Source organism: Pyxicephalus adspersus, chromosome 2 (assembly GCF_032062135.1).
Source record: "Pyxicephalus adspersus chromosome 2, UCB_Pads_2.0, whole genome shotgun sequence".
Lineage (NCBI taxonomy): Eukaryota > Metazoa > Chordata > Amphibia > Anura > Pyxicephalidae > Pyxicephalus > Pyxicephalus adspersus.
The window spans coordinates 29,835,770-29,853,617 of NC_092859.1; the positions used below are offsets into that span (position 1 = coordinate 29,835,770).

General features: G+C 39.1%; 2 protein-coding genes across 2 annotated transcripts; one reads left to right on the forward strand and one right to left on the reverse strand.

Moving 5' to 3' along the window:
- Positions 1-777: 777 nt before the first annotated feature.
- Positions 778-5,033, reverse strand: NDUFB2 (NADH:ubiquinone oxidoreductase subunit B2). Its single transcript, XM_072400213.1, has 4 exons — positions 4,885-5,033; positions 3,750-3,894; positions 2,266-2,352; positions 778-840 (listed from the first exon to the last, which is right to left on the reverse strand). The coding sequence occupies exons 1-3, from the start codon at positions 4,971-4,973 to the stop codon at positions 2,281-2,283; spliced, it is 306 nt and encodes a 101-aa protein (XP_072256314.1). The 5' UTR covers positions 4,974-5,033; the 3' UTR covers positions 778-840; positions 2,266-2,280.
- Positions 5,034-7,234: 2,201 nt separating this feature from the next.
- Positions 7,235-16,823, forward strand: LOC140323282 (uncharacterized). The gene is made up of 11 exons (XM_072400214.1): positions 7,235-7,498; positions 8,802-9,128; positions 10,067-10,149; positions 10,690-10,864; positions 10,959-11,187; positions 11,395-11,888; positions 12,125-12,218; positions 12,991-13,154; positions 13,888-14,048; positions 14,242-14,491; positions 15,020-16,823. Exons 1-11 carry the CDS (start codon positions 7,298-7,300, stop codon positions 15,242-15,244), a joined length of 2,403 nt encoding a protein of 800 aa, XP_072256315.1. The 5' UTR covers positions 7,235-7,297; the 3' UTR covers positions 15,245-16,823.
- The last annotated feature ends 1,025 nt before the right edge of the window (positions 16,824-17,848 follow it).

Sequence of the window (17,848 nt, forward strand, 5' to 3'; positions counted from 1 at the left end):
AAGTTTATGCAATCGGCCCGATTTACTAAAGTACTCCAAGGCTGGTGAGAGAGAGAGAAGACAGAGAGGAGAGAGGGAGCACTGTCATCAGTGAATGTTTAATAATAATAATAATAATAATAATAATAATCTGGGTAATTCAGCAAACCTGGAATGGATTTCTTCAGTCATTTGCTAGCAAATGTTTTTGATCCTGGACCAGATCAATTCCAGATTTGCTGGTTTACCCAGCTTTACCGCCAAAACGTATCTTTTCCAGCCTGAACTCTTCTGCCTTTTAGTTTTTCCATTACCAGGTATTGAGAAAGCATCTGACCACAATTTACATTTCGTCAATCACTTCCACTATGAATTTCTCTTGCTGGGAAATGTACCTGGCATTTATTGTTCTTCCATCTTTCCCATGTCCCCCCTCCCCAATCTGAATTCAGACATGGGAAGTAATGCAGTGTACAAGCACACTTCTCCAATAAACAGATATTCTGTCCACCACTTTGATTTTACACACTGGTTGTATTGACTAATCAGCCTGCTTGTCATTAGAATTTGCCTTGTTCAATTTTAGGTTTTCTTGGGCTTTATATTCAGAGGAAAACACTCATCACCAGTGCCAGTGATTCTTAGAGCAAGCCAACCCAAATCACATTACTAAATATCTTAAACTTAGGAAACCCCTAACATTTTCATAAATGGATATACATCAGGCTCAACAATTTATCTTTTGATAGGAGGAACAAATGAGAGAATGGTATTTAAAAATAAAAACAGAAACATTGGAAGAGTTACTATATATTTATTTACAATAAGTATCATGAGACGCGCATCAGAGAGGGATTACACCTGTAAAAAATAATAAAAATTAGATAATGGACAAATGTGCAAATATTTTATACAAGTTCGCACAAAAAGCAAAAAAAACAAATGTACAAACTGCAAGAACACAGATTCCATTATTTTGAAGCAATTGTACCATTGAGACATTAAACAGAACCTTTCCTCTGTCAAACAGAAGTAAAACATCATCTTGATGTAACTGCCCTTTTAAACTCCAGGAAGAAATATTAGACAAATAGTAATCTGTAATCATTAGTACATTAATAAATGTATTTGTAAAAGCCAGTGGAGTAAGTGCCAAAAGCCTCTTTCAGTTCCTATACTGCAGAGCTCAGACAGGAAGATGGAGAAGCAGCAGAAGGAGCCAATCAGTTGCTGCAGTGTGCAAACAAGGAACATGGTGAAAGACAAATTCATCAGTCTGCAGCCTCTCTTTTCACTGTGCCATCACAGGCTGGGACAAAAGCTGTGTGACTAAACGTCAGTGTAAAAATAGTCAGGGCCTTTCCCTGTCAGCCAAATGGAATACATCTGCAAGGACTATTGTTTCAATTAGGAAACCAAGGGTCTCTTTTAATACATCATGCTGACAGTGGACAGGCTTTTCTACTTAAACTTTGGCTGCTTCCTATGAAAAATGAACTGTAAAAATTTTTCCATATTTTGTATTTAAATACAACTGGAGTGGGTTTAGCTGATTTAAAGGGGGACTAAACCCTCCTTCATCGCTATGCAAAGTTCACTGTTCCAGTTATGACACCAGCAATGTGACCGCTTGAACAAGCAAACTGGAATCTGTCACAGTTCAATGTAACACAAAGCATGTTCAAAGCCAAACTAAAGTTCCACTATTTTTTCCCCACACGATCAGGCAGGTCATTATTGCAGAAACAGGCGATGTGCCCTCTGCAATATCCCCCCTCCTGCCTGATCACTCTCATCAAAGAAGCTGAGCTGCGTATGGGAAGCTTAGAAGAAGACGGCAGCACTCTGTGACAAAATGGGAACGGGTTAATATTGCAGGTTTAGTTCCACTTTAAGAATGTAAAAAAGTTAAACCTAGAAAAAAAAAGAACCCTAATTAAGTTGGCGTGACTATCAAGGTGCAATGATCACTGCTCCTGAAAGGGTTCATATAAGTATTCAGGATAGAAGTGTTTATCTGAATACTACATTTCAGCACTGGCAATTCTAAAGGTGAAATACATACAGAGCATATTTCATAAACATTCTGTCTCCAAGCAGATTTCCCCAAGAAAAGAGCCCATTCTCTCACAACAGGCTCCCCCCCCCCCCCCCCAATGGTAACTCGTAATCACAATGTTTTATTATAGTATTCTAGATGGAAAGAAATGTGCCTCATGCAGCCAGAAACCTGTATCATAAAAGCATTTAATGACCAAACATTAAAAAGAAGCAGAATATGCTTACTGCTAATACAGAGATCTATTCATCTTCTGAGGGCAGACCCAGCTCTTCATCTGTCCACTTAGAAGGATCAGGATAAGGAAAGTGACCCTAAAACAAACAAAAAAATAATAAATAAAGCAAAAACATATCACAGCCCATTCAAAGCTCTGATTCAATCATCCAATAGCGGTGTTCTCTAAAGTCAGCACCATTCTGCTCTATAGAGGGGGAAGAGAGGGGGAGAACGATGGAGGGGCACCCCGCTGCGCTCCTTCTCTTCACTTGCATTACGATCGTTTGTCATCCATCGCCCATGGATCTGCCAGGGCGGTCATTCCGATGATGGATGACAAGCACTGTACACACGCAAGATTCTCGTCCAATATCGGCCCTGAGCCGATTATCAGACAAGAACAATTGCAGGTGTGTACATAGCCCTAAAATCCGCTTTAAAGATGTCAAAACCTAAAAAGTGTCATGTATATTGCAGCTGATCAGGGCTTGAGGTGACCACATGTGAATAAATAGTTGTCATACAGATTAATTATAGGATAGTTTTATTTTAATAAATATCATGAGTTAGACTCTTTCAGATTTTAATAAGAAAAAACATTTGTTTGTACCTTGATGGATCACAAATTGAAGTGTGTGGACACCATTACATTTTATTACATTCCAAAAAAAATGTGGACAGATTAATTGGCTTCCCCAAAAAAATTAACCCTAGAGTGTATTAATGACATATAACTATGGTAGGGACATTAGATTGTGAGCTCCTTTAGGGGACAGCTTTATGACATGATTATGGACTTTGTACAGTGCTGCGCAATATGTCGGTGATATATACTGTGTAATAATATTCTATAAAAACTGTCCACAAAACATTCCATGACCGAATATTCAATCTATATAAATCTTTATTAAAGTGCAGGCAGCAGCGACGAGTGCATAGCCCTCCATATGTAAATGTGATGTTTTGAAGCAGAGCTCTCTCTTTTTTGGAATATGGAGCAGAAGGAAACCCTTATAAAAGAAATCCAGATACAGATACATTTTTTTAAACAGTAGACACATTTATATATAAAAGGGACAGAATGACACAAAGTAGTCTTCGTTGCAGGGCTGCTGCCCTTGTTTTAGTGTCTTTAGGTAAAGCAGAAATAAAAAAAATGTGGTAGTGTTTGCACCGCCTCTTCTCTCTTCCCAGCCAATCACAGCACAATATATTCTGTAATGTATGCTCAGAAAATAAGCCCGTTTGTGATTGGTTGAGGAGAGCGGAAGGGGCGTGAAAACAACAAAGTTCCTAGCTTTGCTTTCCTATAAATGACGTTCTGCAGCGCAGCAATGCCATAAGAACTCAGGTGATGGTGAATTATTCTGCATCTTCAAAAAAATGGAATACAAGTTTTTTAGGTTAGCTGACCAATAAATACAAACCAGGATGGGAAGGGGTTACAACCTTGGATTACCGGAGTTTATTGACTGCTGTGATAAAAACTTACCAGGACTTCAGATGGAGAATGCCAAAAATGCCACAGGATCCAAAACCACATGAAGCCGCTGAGGAACTCGGCCTTTATAACCTGGGACTTGGTCAGCTTAACCCTCTGCCGGTAGTGAGGTTCTATGTGGACTCCACCTCCAGCCCTGGAATAGAAAGTTTCATCATCATCATACAGGGAGTCCCCGGGTTACATACGAGATAGGGACTGTAGGTTTGTTCTTAGGTTGAATTTGTATGTAAGTCGGAACAGGTACATTATTTTAATAAATGCAGTTAGGACAGATGTTTGTCTCAATATATTATTATTAGACAGTGTGGTGTCAGTTACTGTATAAAATCCTCACTGTGAGTGATTCACAAACAAAGCAAGAAAAATCTTTATGGAGCCTAGACATTCAATAACTTCTAGAGCAAGCTGTGCTTTGATATGCAAAAAAGAAACAACTGCAGAGTTTGTCTTGGTCATTAAACAGTTACAAGAGGCTGCAGAAAGAGCTCACCCCCTAAGATCACCCACAACCTCAGCTGTGTTTAGCAAAAGATTTCCTCTGCAAGTCATGCAAACTGCCCCTCCCCCACATCAAGCCTCTGTCCTGCACACAGCAAGCAGGGAAGTCCTGATTGTATCTAGGAGTCGTCCCAAAAGGTCTTAACTCGGGGACTACCTGTAATATTATTAATATACAGATTCCTGGGTTAGGGGGAATTATCCTGGCCCCTCACCCATTACTTTTACCACTGATGCAATTTCTGATCTCTCCTTAAAGAGAACCTGTCACCAAGCATCAGGTTCAAACACCGACATCTCATGTATTTTACAAGCTTGTTCTTCCTCTTTATATAGATAATTCTTATTTCAATAGCAATGTACCTTTGAACTTCTGCCAGGCATATCCTAGCTATCATCCAATTACACACAGTGCTGGCCCAGCTCCCCAGTCGCTCCCCATATATCCTGTGTATGTGAAGTGAAGGGATATTATTATATTATAGAATGTCATTATGGAGATATCCTGACACTGGGCCCTGTCACATCACACTGGGAAGCCTTATATCAGCTCCAGAACCTCCAGACCTAGAAAACACGCAATACGACCGCCCCACTCCCTTCACTAGGAGTTCCAGTCACTCACTGGCGGACTCCTTGCTGCCTCTTCACCGTAGACCCGAACAGGCGGCCCCCGGCCCTCAGAGCTCCGCCGAGCCGACCCAGCGACGCCATGACACCGGATCAATGTCACCTTCCGTCTGAGCACGCTGATTGGTCGACTCTTCCGTGAAGGCGATTCCATTGTCACATTAGGGGGGGCAATATGTCATTTTCACCGCACAATAACCGCAGTAAAACATCTATTACCGCCATAGAATCTCTTCAAAACAAAATAATGTTAAAACGTATTTAATAACTGGTCGTTTTATTTACACACTATTCAAAAAAGAAACTCGTCCGAAAAAGCTATTTGAATCAATAAAACGACCGTACTGTGATTTTTAAAAAATAAAACATTGAATTAAAAGATGACTGAATTCATTTAGGAGCAGATATTATATTAAGGACCCGCTAAAAGTCAATCGATCACCCTCTAGTTTGGGTGGTAAGGTCCGTTACTATGGTTTCTAGGCACTCGTACACGACGTACATGTGAGGATTGTACTACATCAAACAGTAGGGGGGTATTTTGTTTTCTTTGGGACGTAAGTCTATCGCAGTTTTACCATTATATACAGAACTAATTTAAAAGAAGAAATAAAAGCAAAATCATTAAGACGTGTTTTTATTTAGAGATTAGAACACTGCTTGGATTTATAGTTAAGAAAACCGACAATATAAATGCAGCAGTTATGTTTATCTGTTTAAGGATAGAATTTACCATCTAGTGTATAAAACAGATACGTATTTGTTAAATAATAATAGCAAGAACTAGAAGTCTGTATAAACACCTGGCACCCCTGTAATTTGGATAGTAGCGCCGGTTGCCATGGTTTCTATGTACACAGTGCCCAATACAGAGAACACGTGGGTCCTAGCGCCGGGTGCGACCTTTCCAGTGGCAGGTGAGTGAGCAGATCTCCAACAAATTGTAGTTATTGCAGAAAACAAAGTCTGAGGTAAATGGTGCTGGGGCTAAACGTGCTATAAAACACTGACATTTGTTACATTAGTGTTAGTTGTGTATTCAATGCATCAGAACATAGTAAGCTGAGATGGGAGATCTGGCTTAAAGTGGACATGACATGAGAGAATTACTACCAGGATCTTTACAAGTTTAATAAATAAAGGCCTTTGGGAGAAACCCATAACATGCAAGGAAATCTCCTTTCCCCCCACTCATCAGACTGCAACAATGGAACTTTGTAATAGGGCTGTGTCAGGGACTCATCTGTGTCAGACATTTGTGGGTACACAAGGGTCAATATATTTGGCTTATGGATAGATATGTCATATTCATTATGTTCAGTAAAAGGCCAACACCCTCCGGGGTTCTAAGAGGCCTACTTCTTCGGGGCTTTCTAATGAGGGACAGTAAAAGATCCTGACAACCTGGGGGAAATAATCCCAGGCGTACTACATATGGATGAATTTAAAGCTGCTACAGCTTCTGTTCTTTCTAAACAAACAAAATTCCCTGAAATATGAAATGTTTTACAGCATCCCCATGTTATCCCCATGTCCTGGAGTCTCGGGCACTCACTAAAACCTGGTCCTGCCACGTCTGGACAACTATAAGTTCAATTGGTTCCACATGGGTCCCTGGAGTGGAGCGGTATAGAGGATGCCAATAGTCCTAAAACACTGTGTTACAGTGTATGTGACCTATATGCTCCATCGAGGTATTCTTCAAAGAAAGTTCACATATCTATCCAGAAGCCTGTAGGCGAAACGCCCTGGGACAATATGATCATATTACTTTAAAATATATATTTAAATATATATATATACTTTATATCTAGGGATCCAATGTGTTTAGGGTCTTCTTAGCCCATGGGGATGACCACTCGTAACTATTGTCTGTACATATTACTGATAGTTTTTGTTGTATGAAACACAATATACTGTTTACTGCCAAACAAAATAACCCTGTTTTCTCTCCAATTCTTTATTCTGTATGTATCAAACTTGGGATGGCAATACCTATAATGAACTAGGAGGATGATTGACATTTCTGTCATTAGTTCTGAATATTACATACACATTATGCTATCTTGTGGAGCTTACAAGACTTACTGATGTTACTGATGAGGATAATCACTGCAAAATAAAATGCTGAATGCACAAGTACATTCCATATAGAAAATACTTGCAATTGCATAGCAAATAATGTACAATAATAATAATAATAATACAATAGCACAATATAATGATAATTTATATGATAATATCTCTATCAGTCTCGGACTACATCACTGTTATTTGGGTTTTGAGTATTGTTTGGTAAAGAGATTTGTGCAGGATATGTATATTGTGTTGTGTTTTCAGTGTCTTCATAGTGACAATATTTACCATGCTGTCATACCAATGGATTGTGGTTCTCTTTATCAGGAGTCATGTCCGCTCCACACCACTCAAGCTGCTGCTGGTCCCCATGTCATGACAGCTTTTTAGGTGGAGTCACCTTTGTGCTGGGCGCTCTGGACGGAGATCCTGTGAAGTTAAATCTCTTGAAGGATTATGTGTGTAAATCGCTGTACAGTCTCGTCCATGGCTTCAGAGCAACCTCATTCAATATTATATATTTCTCCCATGTGGTAAGTGCTCCCACCTCTCTTCATTCATACATCAGAGGGTCATGCATAGTCCATCGTTGTCAATGTGGAAGCTGGACCAGAACAATAATGTTCAGCTGCTGCTGGGCAAGACAGGAAGTGGCTGCAAAAAAAAAAAAAAACAGCTTCATTAAAACAGAACAATAAGTCAAAAAAGCGATACCCGTATTTATTAAAAAAACAAGACAATTGTTTATGATACACAGCGCTTTGGCAAAATAAATAAGTTTCAAAAATAGTACTCATCTACTGAAAAGTAATTGTTTGTGTGACTTTCATATATTTATGCTATCTGATTGAAAATGATTAGTGAATGGAGCATTTTGTAAGTTGGTAACTAGGGACCACACACATTACTTACTACAGCGACTTTTCTAACTGCTTCGGGTTCAACCTCAGACTGAATTTTTTTTGTAAATGTTGCCCAGTAAAGATAAAAAAAAAAATATTCAACTATAAAATGGACCGCACTGTGGCTCACAGGTTAGCACTCTGGCCTTTGCACCATTAGGATCCAGGTTCAAATCTCAGCCAGGACACTATCTGCATGGAGTTTGTAGGTTCTCTCTGTGTGCCTGTGTTTCCTCCCACATTCCAAAAACATGCAAATTGTACCTTAGATTGTGGTAATGACATATGATTCAGGTAGGGACATTGTGAGCCCCTTTGAGGGACAGCTGGTGACACGAGCATGGACTTTGTTCAGCGCTGCATAATATGTTGGTGCTATATAAATACTGTGTAATATTAATAATTATACTAAATCTCCCCTCCACTACTTTCCCCTGCAGTTCTTTTTCTCCATCACAAGATGGTCTCAGTCTTCCAGCCCAGCATCATTCACTTGTTGGACCATTATTTCTCAAACTTTTTACCCCAGAGGAACCCTTAAAATATTTTCAGGTTTTGGGAAACCCCCGCTAAAACCATAGGAGATCAATGGAAAAAGATTAGCTTACTTTGATGGTTATAGGGAATAATGCCTCTATTATAGATAGCTAAAAAGATATTTGGTGTCATGCTACTGACTCTGCCAAGTGGCATCGGCCACAAATGAGATCTTCATCATATAGGAGGTCAATTAATCAAAGATCAGTGGACCCCAGGCAATCTCTGGAGGAACCCTGGTTGAGAATGACAGTGTTAGACTAAAGAGATACAGTAAGCACAGGGCATCATGGTCAGTGTAATGACAACGCCTCTTGATGTGGATCTAACTTTACTTATAAATAAACATTGTGTCTTTCATTGAAATTTCACTTTCATATTTTTTTCCATTTACTAGATTAGCAAGTGGTGCGATAGCTCTGTGACATGGAGACCGGAGGCTGTGGCACAAGCCGTTTCCTGGACACAAGGTCTGATTTGTGGGTCAGGAGCCAGCCCTACCAGAGCTTTGGCTGAGGCATTAGAGGATCCAATGTGTAAAGCTGTATATTTGGTGATAGATGCCCTGCCGCCCAGTGTGCTGACAGATATCTACAGTTTCCTAGCCCAGAATGAGAATGTCTGTGCAGTCAATGTGGTGTACCTAATAGAGGAGCCCCGTGACAGCCAGACTGAGGGGTCTTTCCGTGAGATAAATCTCAAGCCTCTAGGACCTTCCAGTATGGTAAGTTAAAACATTTTGGTTACATTTTGGTAAATTTGCTGCAAATAAAGTGTATGTCAAGTCAAAACCTTTTTTATGTGTTTGGGATAGTGTGAGGAAGAATATGAACTCTTATCATGGGTGTCTGCTATACTAGGTATTAAGAATATCACACACATTATAGTCTTTTTGTACAATCTTCTTTAGATCTACCTACAACTAATTAGTGCAGGGTCCCTCTTGACTGGAAATACATAAATTGGATAGGTTAGATAGGTCCCTATATTACATAGTTTTGGTAAATCAAAAGTTGATTGTTCAGGCAGATTGTAAAGTATATGGTGACCCTAAAATAATTTTTGAACCTCTGATTAGTGTTATAGTGAGAACAGTTTCACCTGAGGTAAGATTGCAATCAGTCTTCCATAAAATCACACCACCATTGCACCATCATCACCTATTGTGCTCTGTAATTTGATGCAGAAAAGGGTGTGTAAGGCAGATAATACAAATTATTTTACAATTTCCTTGCAAAAACAGAGAATATGTATGCTACTGCTGTGTGATTTGTTTTTGTTTTTTTTTTTTGTTTTTTAGTGTGTCTCTAGCAGAATGGTTTCAAGTCTTAACATCCCCAGTACTCTTTTTGGCTGTTTGCGCCCCATTAGAGAGATTCCCTTTTTATTTTAACAAAGACACAGCAGCAACCAATTTATTTTCCCTCTTGGATAGCTGTCACTAGTACAAGTTTCCCTATTTTTCTCTGACACTAGTGACTAGGACAGATAGAAGTTAAGAGTTAATCTTCCAATGGGGATACAGACAGTGGTAAAAACTTGGGAATGGTTCTAAACTCTACGCAATATTATATAGAAAAATAAAAACTTTTAAATTTAAAAAAATATGGCTTACATAACATTTTGGTTATATGCTTGACAGTTATGTGTTTTTGGTTTTAGATAAGGAGCGCTGAGAATATGAGTCACTGCTATCGGGCCCCATCACCCTGCACTGCCTCTACAGTTCTCTCTTCTGAGCTTAGGTATGTCTACCTTTATATATTTATATTGTTACAGATAAACAACAGGCAGGTGTACAGTAAAAAAACCCACACTTTATACACAAGTAAATGTATTTTTAAATGCAAGCGGTGTATGCACTTGAATTTGACTTGGGCTGTTTAGGTCCCTTGCACAGAACCACTAAGACTTAGGAAAAGCAACACAAAGAGACAATTAATTGTTCAGCAGTTCAGCAGCTCATCAGCACACAGGAAACCTATGAATACCTGATAAGGTATCATGACAGAGAAATTAGCTCATCACTGTGCTGTTGGTTGTCTACAACTTTTATATGTTAAATACTTAAATTCAAATTAGGGCTTCAGATGGGGCTGTACTGTGTAAATCTTTTACCTGCCAAAGAATTTGCATTTCTTTTCAGTTATACCAGTCCCTATATATATATATATATATATATATATATATATATATATTTATACTGCATACCAAAAGGAAAGTTCTGTTTTAGCATGTCCCTTCCTCTTGTAAACATCTAATGCTAATAGCAAACTTTTTTTTAGGCCACCATTTACCTGCAGTGTGACCTGTAGAGAAACTCCAGCATGCAGTCCATCAAATTCAACCCAAATCACCAGGGCACCAGCAGCTCTGAGTCTTCTGAGGGGGGCCCGAGTCCTGGCACGCAGAGACAGGGATGGACTGTATTACATGGGGCACATTGCTTGTGAAGTGGAGGTGAGTTACTAGGCTATGTTCAATTACCAGGCTAAACCTGACTTGCTGGTTATCTCAAAACTATTCAATCTATAAAATATTTTCTGCTCCATAGGGCTCTCCAGAGAGTTTTCTTGTGGAGTTTGAGAAATGTCGTGCTTTAAAGGGAAAAGCGCAATTCCGCATGCAGGAGACACCTGTCTGTGATATCATCCATTACGAAGATGCAAGATGGAGGCCTTTAGTTTCTGGAGATCACGTGTTGGCTCCACTAGATACCGTTATGGAACAATATGGCCCTGGAACCATTCTAAGGGGTGCTGAGAACCGTGAAAGAGGCTTAGGTATTGGTTTGTATTTTAAATGCAAGAGAATAGTGTACAGTCTGTTTGTTCAGGCTGAAGAATGTACTTTGCTGTTTCAAAATGGAACTCTGGTTACAGGTGTGGTTAGTGGTCATTTCCAGTTCCTTGTAATCTAGATAATTTTTTACCAATGTCAGATTTCTGTGTTGATGATAATAATAATAGTAACACCTTTATAATCTCTAGCTTTTGATAGCAATGGAGTTCTTGTAACATTCTGGAATGGAAAAACCAAACAAGTTCCAGCTGGCCTCTCTATCTGGATTCCACAGGAATTAAGTGACCGGATCACTCTGGAGCTCCACATCCCACTGGAAGCCCGGAAGAAGCTGATGGAATCCTGCCCTGGGTTCCCTTTCATGGGGTCCAGCTATAAACATCCCCAATGTCAGGCCAAAGAAACAACAACTAAATCTGCCTCCCACAATTGTTTGTATTGCCATTCTGGCCCAGATGTTTGTCAGAAGTGCCATGTACCAGAGGAGCTTTGGGCTGCCCTGAGAAACTCCCTGAATCACATCCACAATATGACTTTAACTAAAGAGAAATTGGCCAAAAAAGTAGACAAGAAGAAGAACCTTAAACAAGATGATTCATCAAAGACAATCAACAGCAAAGAGAAGGTTAAACCTCAGAGAAAAGTCATAATAGAGAGGGGAGGATGTCAGCAACCTAAGCAGGTAAGCAGTTAAATTTATTACAGAGGAAATATACTCAAATTCTCTTTATAAAGGGAATCTCGACTTAAAGTAAATTGTAGACCACCTGCAGAAATAAAGATGCTAAGTGGATAAAAAATTAAACATCTTCAACATTACAAAACAAAAACTAGATAGGTGTAACTTAATATTACCTGTACCACGATCTGGATAAAAATGAACCTTTTCAGACAGAAATGTTTCTGTTTTTTTTTCAGAAGGAACAAGTAATCTGTAACAGAGACACCCAGACAGAAGTAGTGATGGGACCAGAGGGCAGACCAATCAAATATGACATTAAAACAACAGATGGTAATTATGTGTATCTAAAATTTCCAAAAAAATAGATTAATATAATTGTGTAATCGTAAAAGTATAATATAAAGTGAACACATATTCAAAATATTGCAGAAGTAGTTCTGGATGAAGAATGGTTTTAATTGCTTACAGCTTACCCAAACATAAAATTATCATATATTGCAGCATACCAAACCTTAGCTATGGTGTGATCCTTAATATGGTAATCCTTCCAATAACATGCTTCCTATAGTTGGGTGAGTCTGTGTCTCTCTCTTCTCATGGGGAGCTATGGCTGTCACCCAGACTGTACTTCAAACATGAATGCCTATGTTTTTCTCCATTGCATAGTGTATGATAGCATTCATAGTTTACACAAGAAGAAATTATTTGCTTTATCTTACAGAATGTGACAATGACAATGCATTTCTGTATTTGCTGATGTTCTTAGCTTTAAATAAGAAAACAATAGCAGTCATCACATGTAAAGCCTGGTAACTTGCAATATGTTACATTTTTGTTTTGGGGTTACATCTCCTTTAACCACTTTAAGTCCTTTAGGTTAAGATACAGTGTATACAGTGAGACACCTGTTCCTTGAGTTTAACCAAAGCCTGGTAGGCAGGTGCAGGGCACAGAAACCTGAATACCATCTGCGGAGCTAGAAATAGAGCTACACATTACTTTCTCTTTGTATAAGTCCAGCCATGGATAGAACACATGTTGATTCTCTATTTCATCCAACCTTAACCAGATCTTTAAAAAGTTAGAGTTATTTCTTTATTAGATGATAGAATGCTTTCCTCGTACAATACTTCAACATCAAGACAGAACAACATGACACATCTTCAGGCCACCTTGGAACGTATCAATCAGGCAATGAAAGAGGACCGGAAGGCTATGGAATCTGCTTTACTTGAGGGCCGACCTCGCTCTGCTCCTCTCAAATTGGTGAGTTAAAAACACAAATGTGATTTTTGTCTAAATACATATATGACTTAATTTACTAAAGGGTAAAAAAAAATTGAATGTACTATTTTGGCCATTTCTTTGGATCCACCAGGGTGGATTGATGAACAACATTAGGGGACCACTGTACACACAGTACATTAGATTGTTGACCAAAATAAGCTTCACCAATTGTCTCAACATTTGTCTGCAAACATTTATCTGACGTGTGTAGCTTAAAGCCACATACACGGCTTTCATGATCCTTTCCAACGACTAGCACTGCACAATGCATGAACGAGTGCTGTACATACAGAGTACCCTTCTGCTCTATGCAGGGGGGGGGGGAGTGACAGAGGGGGCACCCTGCTGCGGGCTCTCCCCCTTCCTTTGCATTAGGATCGTTAGTTGTCCATCGTCCATGGATCCCCAGGATGGTCATTCGGATGATGGACGACTGGCGCTGTACACACGCTAGATTCTCGCCCAATATTGGCCCTGAGCCACTTATCGGGCGAGAACCGCTGGACGTGTGTACGTAGCTTAAGAGTTGGCCAGCTTACGGAAAACAGTTCACTGCCTATGTGGTTAATATGTTATCTGGCCCTGTTATTAGCCACCCTATATAGTGTTTTGTTAATTTGGATGGTGAAAGTTTTTCTTTGTACATCTTAAGTTATTTTTATTTTTTGCTCTAAAATCTCTAAAGTACAGTAATTAGCTTTGATTCTTTTAGAATTATGAAGCAAAAGCTCACAGCAACCAGGAGCTGAGAGAGAGGAAGGAAGCAGAAAAGGACAAACTTTGGAGGATACAGGAAGAAGAGAGACAGAAGAGGAGGGAAGAGAAATTCAAGGAGATGGAAGAGAGAGAAGTTGCACTGCAAGACAGCAGATGGTAAAAATAATTGTTGCCAGTTAATCGTCTGTTCTTATTTTTAGCTTACAGCCAAAAGTAACAACAGCTATTATTTTTTTGTGGGGGTTGTGCTGGTGTTAGTGGGGAAATGGGGAGGAAATGTTAAACTTTAAGTGTGTATTTACCTTTTTTTACCCAGAGTTTTGCTATAAAGATCATTTTATATTTTTAGGTTACGTTCAGAGCAAAGAATTCTTCTTGATCTGGAGAGGAGACAGAATAAAGAGGGCTTAGAGGCGCAACAGGCAGAAGTTCGCTGGGCAGTTGCTGAGGAGAGGAGCAGGAAGAAAGATGAAGATATGGAAAGGGAATGGAAGAAAGAGGAGGACAGAATGAAGAACTGGAGAGGGCTCCGACAGCAGAGAGAGATGGCAGAGGTGGAAAAGATCCAGAAGCTCTATGAACAGGAAGAGAAGCAGAAGGTGAGATATTTTTATCACATTATTATGCCAATAAATGCCCCTACACACCAATTCAGAAAAAGAACTCCAGGTACATCAGGGTGCCATTTTTCATGTCAATCTTACATAGCATTTTACTTGATGGATTAGAAAGACAAAGAGATGTAAAAAGGTTTTATTATATGCTACGCGTGAGTTGTAACTACATCCCTCCCTCTTCCCAAATAACAGCCTAATATTCAGAATGTGCCATGTCTGCAAATTCCGCCCCCATTTAACACCATTAGAGTAATTTTTTTTAATAATGTTTTATAATAATTTGCTAATTTCACAATGCCAATGAAATTGTTATTTAAAATGAAAAAAAGCTATTTAAATGTAAGCATTTAATACAATATTACTAGTCCTTATGCTTTTTACCTGTAATTTTTAAGTTGGTGAGAGGGTCTCTTTAACCTTTTTTTGCTCTCTTTTATCAGTCATGGTAGTGAAGAGGATTGTTCTAAGCTATTAAACACATAATATTTGGAAAATGGTTCTCTATTCCAGGAAATGACTCGTACCAAGATAGCAGCACTGCAGAGTCAGCAGGAGGCAGATCTCCGAGACTGGCACAAACATCAACAGCTGCAATCAGGAGCCAAACGCAGCATTTCCAACAAGCTGGAGCAGTTCTATCGGCAGGCAGAGCAGCAGAGTCAGAAAGACAAGGACCTTCAGCAGTACTTGAAGGACCACAATCTCCAGATGCTGCGCTCAGCTATGGTTCTGTGAGCATCAGACTAAAGCTTGTGCATTATGATCACCTGACATTACAATCTGATCATACACCCTACTTTGGATCTCCCAAAAATCATGTAGATCAAGGGCCAAATTATTTGAATTGTTTAGGTAGGTTTTTATATATATATATATATATATATATATATATATATATATATATATATATATATTAACCCATAGATTAGGCAAACACAGTACAAATAGATTGTAATGGACCTGATTAATTAAAGCTCTCCAAGGCAGGAGAGGACACACTTTCATCAGTGAAGCACAAACCTAGAATCGATTTTGTCCAGGGTTGAAAACATTTGCTAACAAATAGAAAATGGCTTTTAGGAGATCCATTCCAGGTTTGCTGGATCACCCAGCTTCACTGATGAAAGTGAATCCTCTCCAGCATTGGAGAGCTTTAATAAATCAGGTCTAATGTGGATGGTGAGACTAAAGTACACCTCTGCTCTAATTCTTTCCCAATTTTATATCTACTTTAAATCATGTGTATAGATTACATTACACCAACATTCTACAACATTTTAATTTACTACTTTAATAGTTAGAGTGGGAGCTTCCTTTACTTTATAGCCTGCAAAATATATAACCAGAGGAAGTCTTATGCAAACTTCACAGACCACTTGTGTTCATTAGAAAATCATGCACATTAGGCCCTTTATGTGAGTTTGTCACTGCAAGCTGCCCACTCCTCATCCTGCCAGTATTCATATTGACTCCACTAGTGTGTGAAAATGATGCACTTACACAAACCTCAGCAATTTAAAAAGAGCATATGATAAAAATCAATAATCAGAGGTTAAATAAAGTGAGAACTGGAGGTCAGAGTATTATATTTAGATATACAGGCAGCTAAAACTACTTGACTTGACATTCAGCAAAGGTCAAGCTTAGCCTTACCCTTTCCCTATTTGTAAGCTTTCCTGTTGGCCAATGAGCTCACCTCAAACATTATTACCCTTTTATAACCAGATGACATAAACGCTTAGATACTCTGACCAAACTTAGTAGAGTCAGCATGTGTTGGGTAAATATACAGCTGTATGGCTAAAGGGCTAAATATTATGGGTGACATAGTAATCACATGATCAGGATAAATTAGTTCAAATTATTTCCCTTTATCAGAGCTAGCAGGCATGTTAGCTGCTGATTCTCAAAGGGAAGAATGCATATTAACAGATCTTGGACCCTAGGCATTATTTCTAGAAACAATAATATAGAGGTTGCAAGAAAGATAAAGTTAAAAGACCAAAAGCGGATTTTGAAGGCAAAAGTGAGTTGGGCTAACTGCGACTATTTCAGAAAAAGTCAAGATTTGTGTTTTAAGTTTAGATGCATTTGTCTCTGGATTCAGTGATTATTTTAGCATCTGGTTTTCACTAAGGGTAACCTTTACAGATTTAGATGTTTAAATGAGTTTTATTAGGGTTTTTCGTTTTGAATTGTCCACATGTATGACAGATATGTTTATTCAAATGATTGCATTGCTGCTAATTATATTTACTAATAAATAAAGTTTTTTTATACAAATGCTTTGTCTGTTCTCCTTTGAAGCTGATGTTTAGGAAAACAGGATTTTACTTCATCAAACTCTCCAGAGTGAAAGCTTTTATTTTAAGAGTCAGAAATTGAGTTAAGCTGCATACACACGTGCAATTCTTGTCGTTGGAAAGGATCTTTCACGATCCTTTCCAACTATAAGAACCGCAAGATGCATGAACGAGTGCTGTACATACAGCACCGTTCTGCTCTATGGAGAGGGGAGGGGGAGAGCGACGGAGCGGCACCCTGCTGCGTGCTCTCCCCCTTCCCTTGCATTAGGATCGCTCATCGTTCATCATCCGTGGATCCGTCCTGGGTTGATCGACCTGGGCTGATTCTCACCCGATATCTGGCCGATGCTGAATATCGGGCGAGAAAAAGTTGACGTGTGTACGTAGCTTTACCTTGAAATAGTTTTATTATTCATGGTGTAGGAAAGCCTAGGCAGGTAATGCTAGGTCTCACACCGCCATCTAGTGGTTACATTTAGGTAAGTTTTTGACATTTTGAATTCTATAGAGCAAATAGAAAATAAAAGACATGAGCAAGCAAGAACACAAATAATTAATCTCTTATCATTTACATATCTTTATATTTGGCACAACAAAATAACTGCTCATTGGTGAATGGCACCTCATTCTACCTGTCTGGTAGTTTCATCAAACTCATAATGTGTATATATAGTTATAACATTGATTTTGTCCAGACATGCAATTATTGTCCTAAATCAGAGGTCTGGCCTAAAGGCCGGAGTCTGCCGACCTCTGTCCTAAATATTGCCTGAGTCTACAAGGACCACCAGTTTGGATCTCAATAAAATATGGATAGGTGTGTTACATGTGGTTATCCACAAATCTCACTTAACTGTATAGATAGAGCCCAAACCCTCTATCTCTGTGGTCCTTAACCTTTCTGACACCAGGGCCTGGTAACATAGCATAAAATTTTGCCTAGGCCCGCTATATGTACAGCTTGCACTAGTCTGCTATTCTCAGCAGCTCGGCCTCCTGTCAGCACACTAGCTGAGAATAGCAGAGTAGTGTA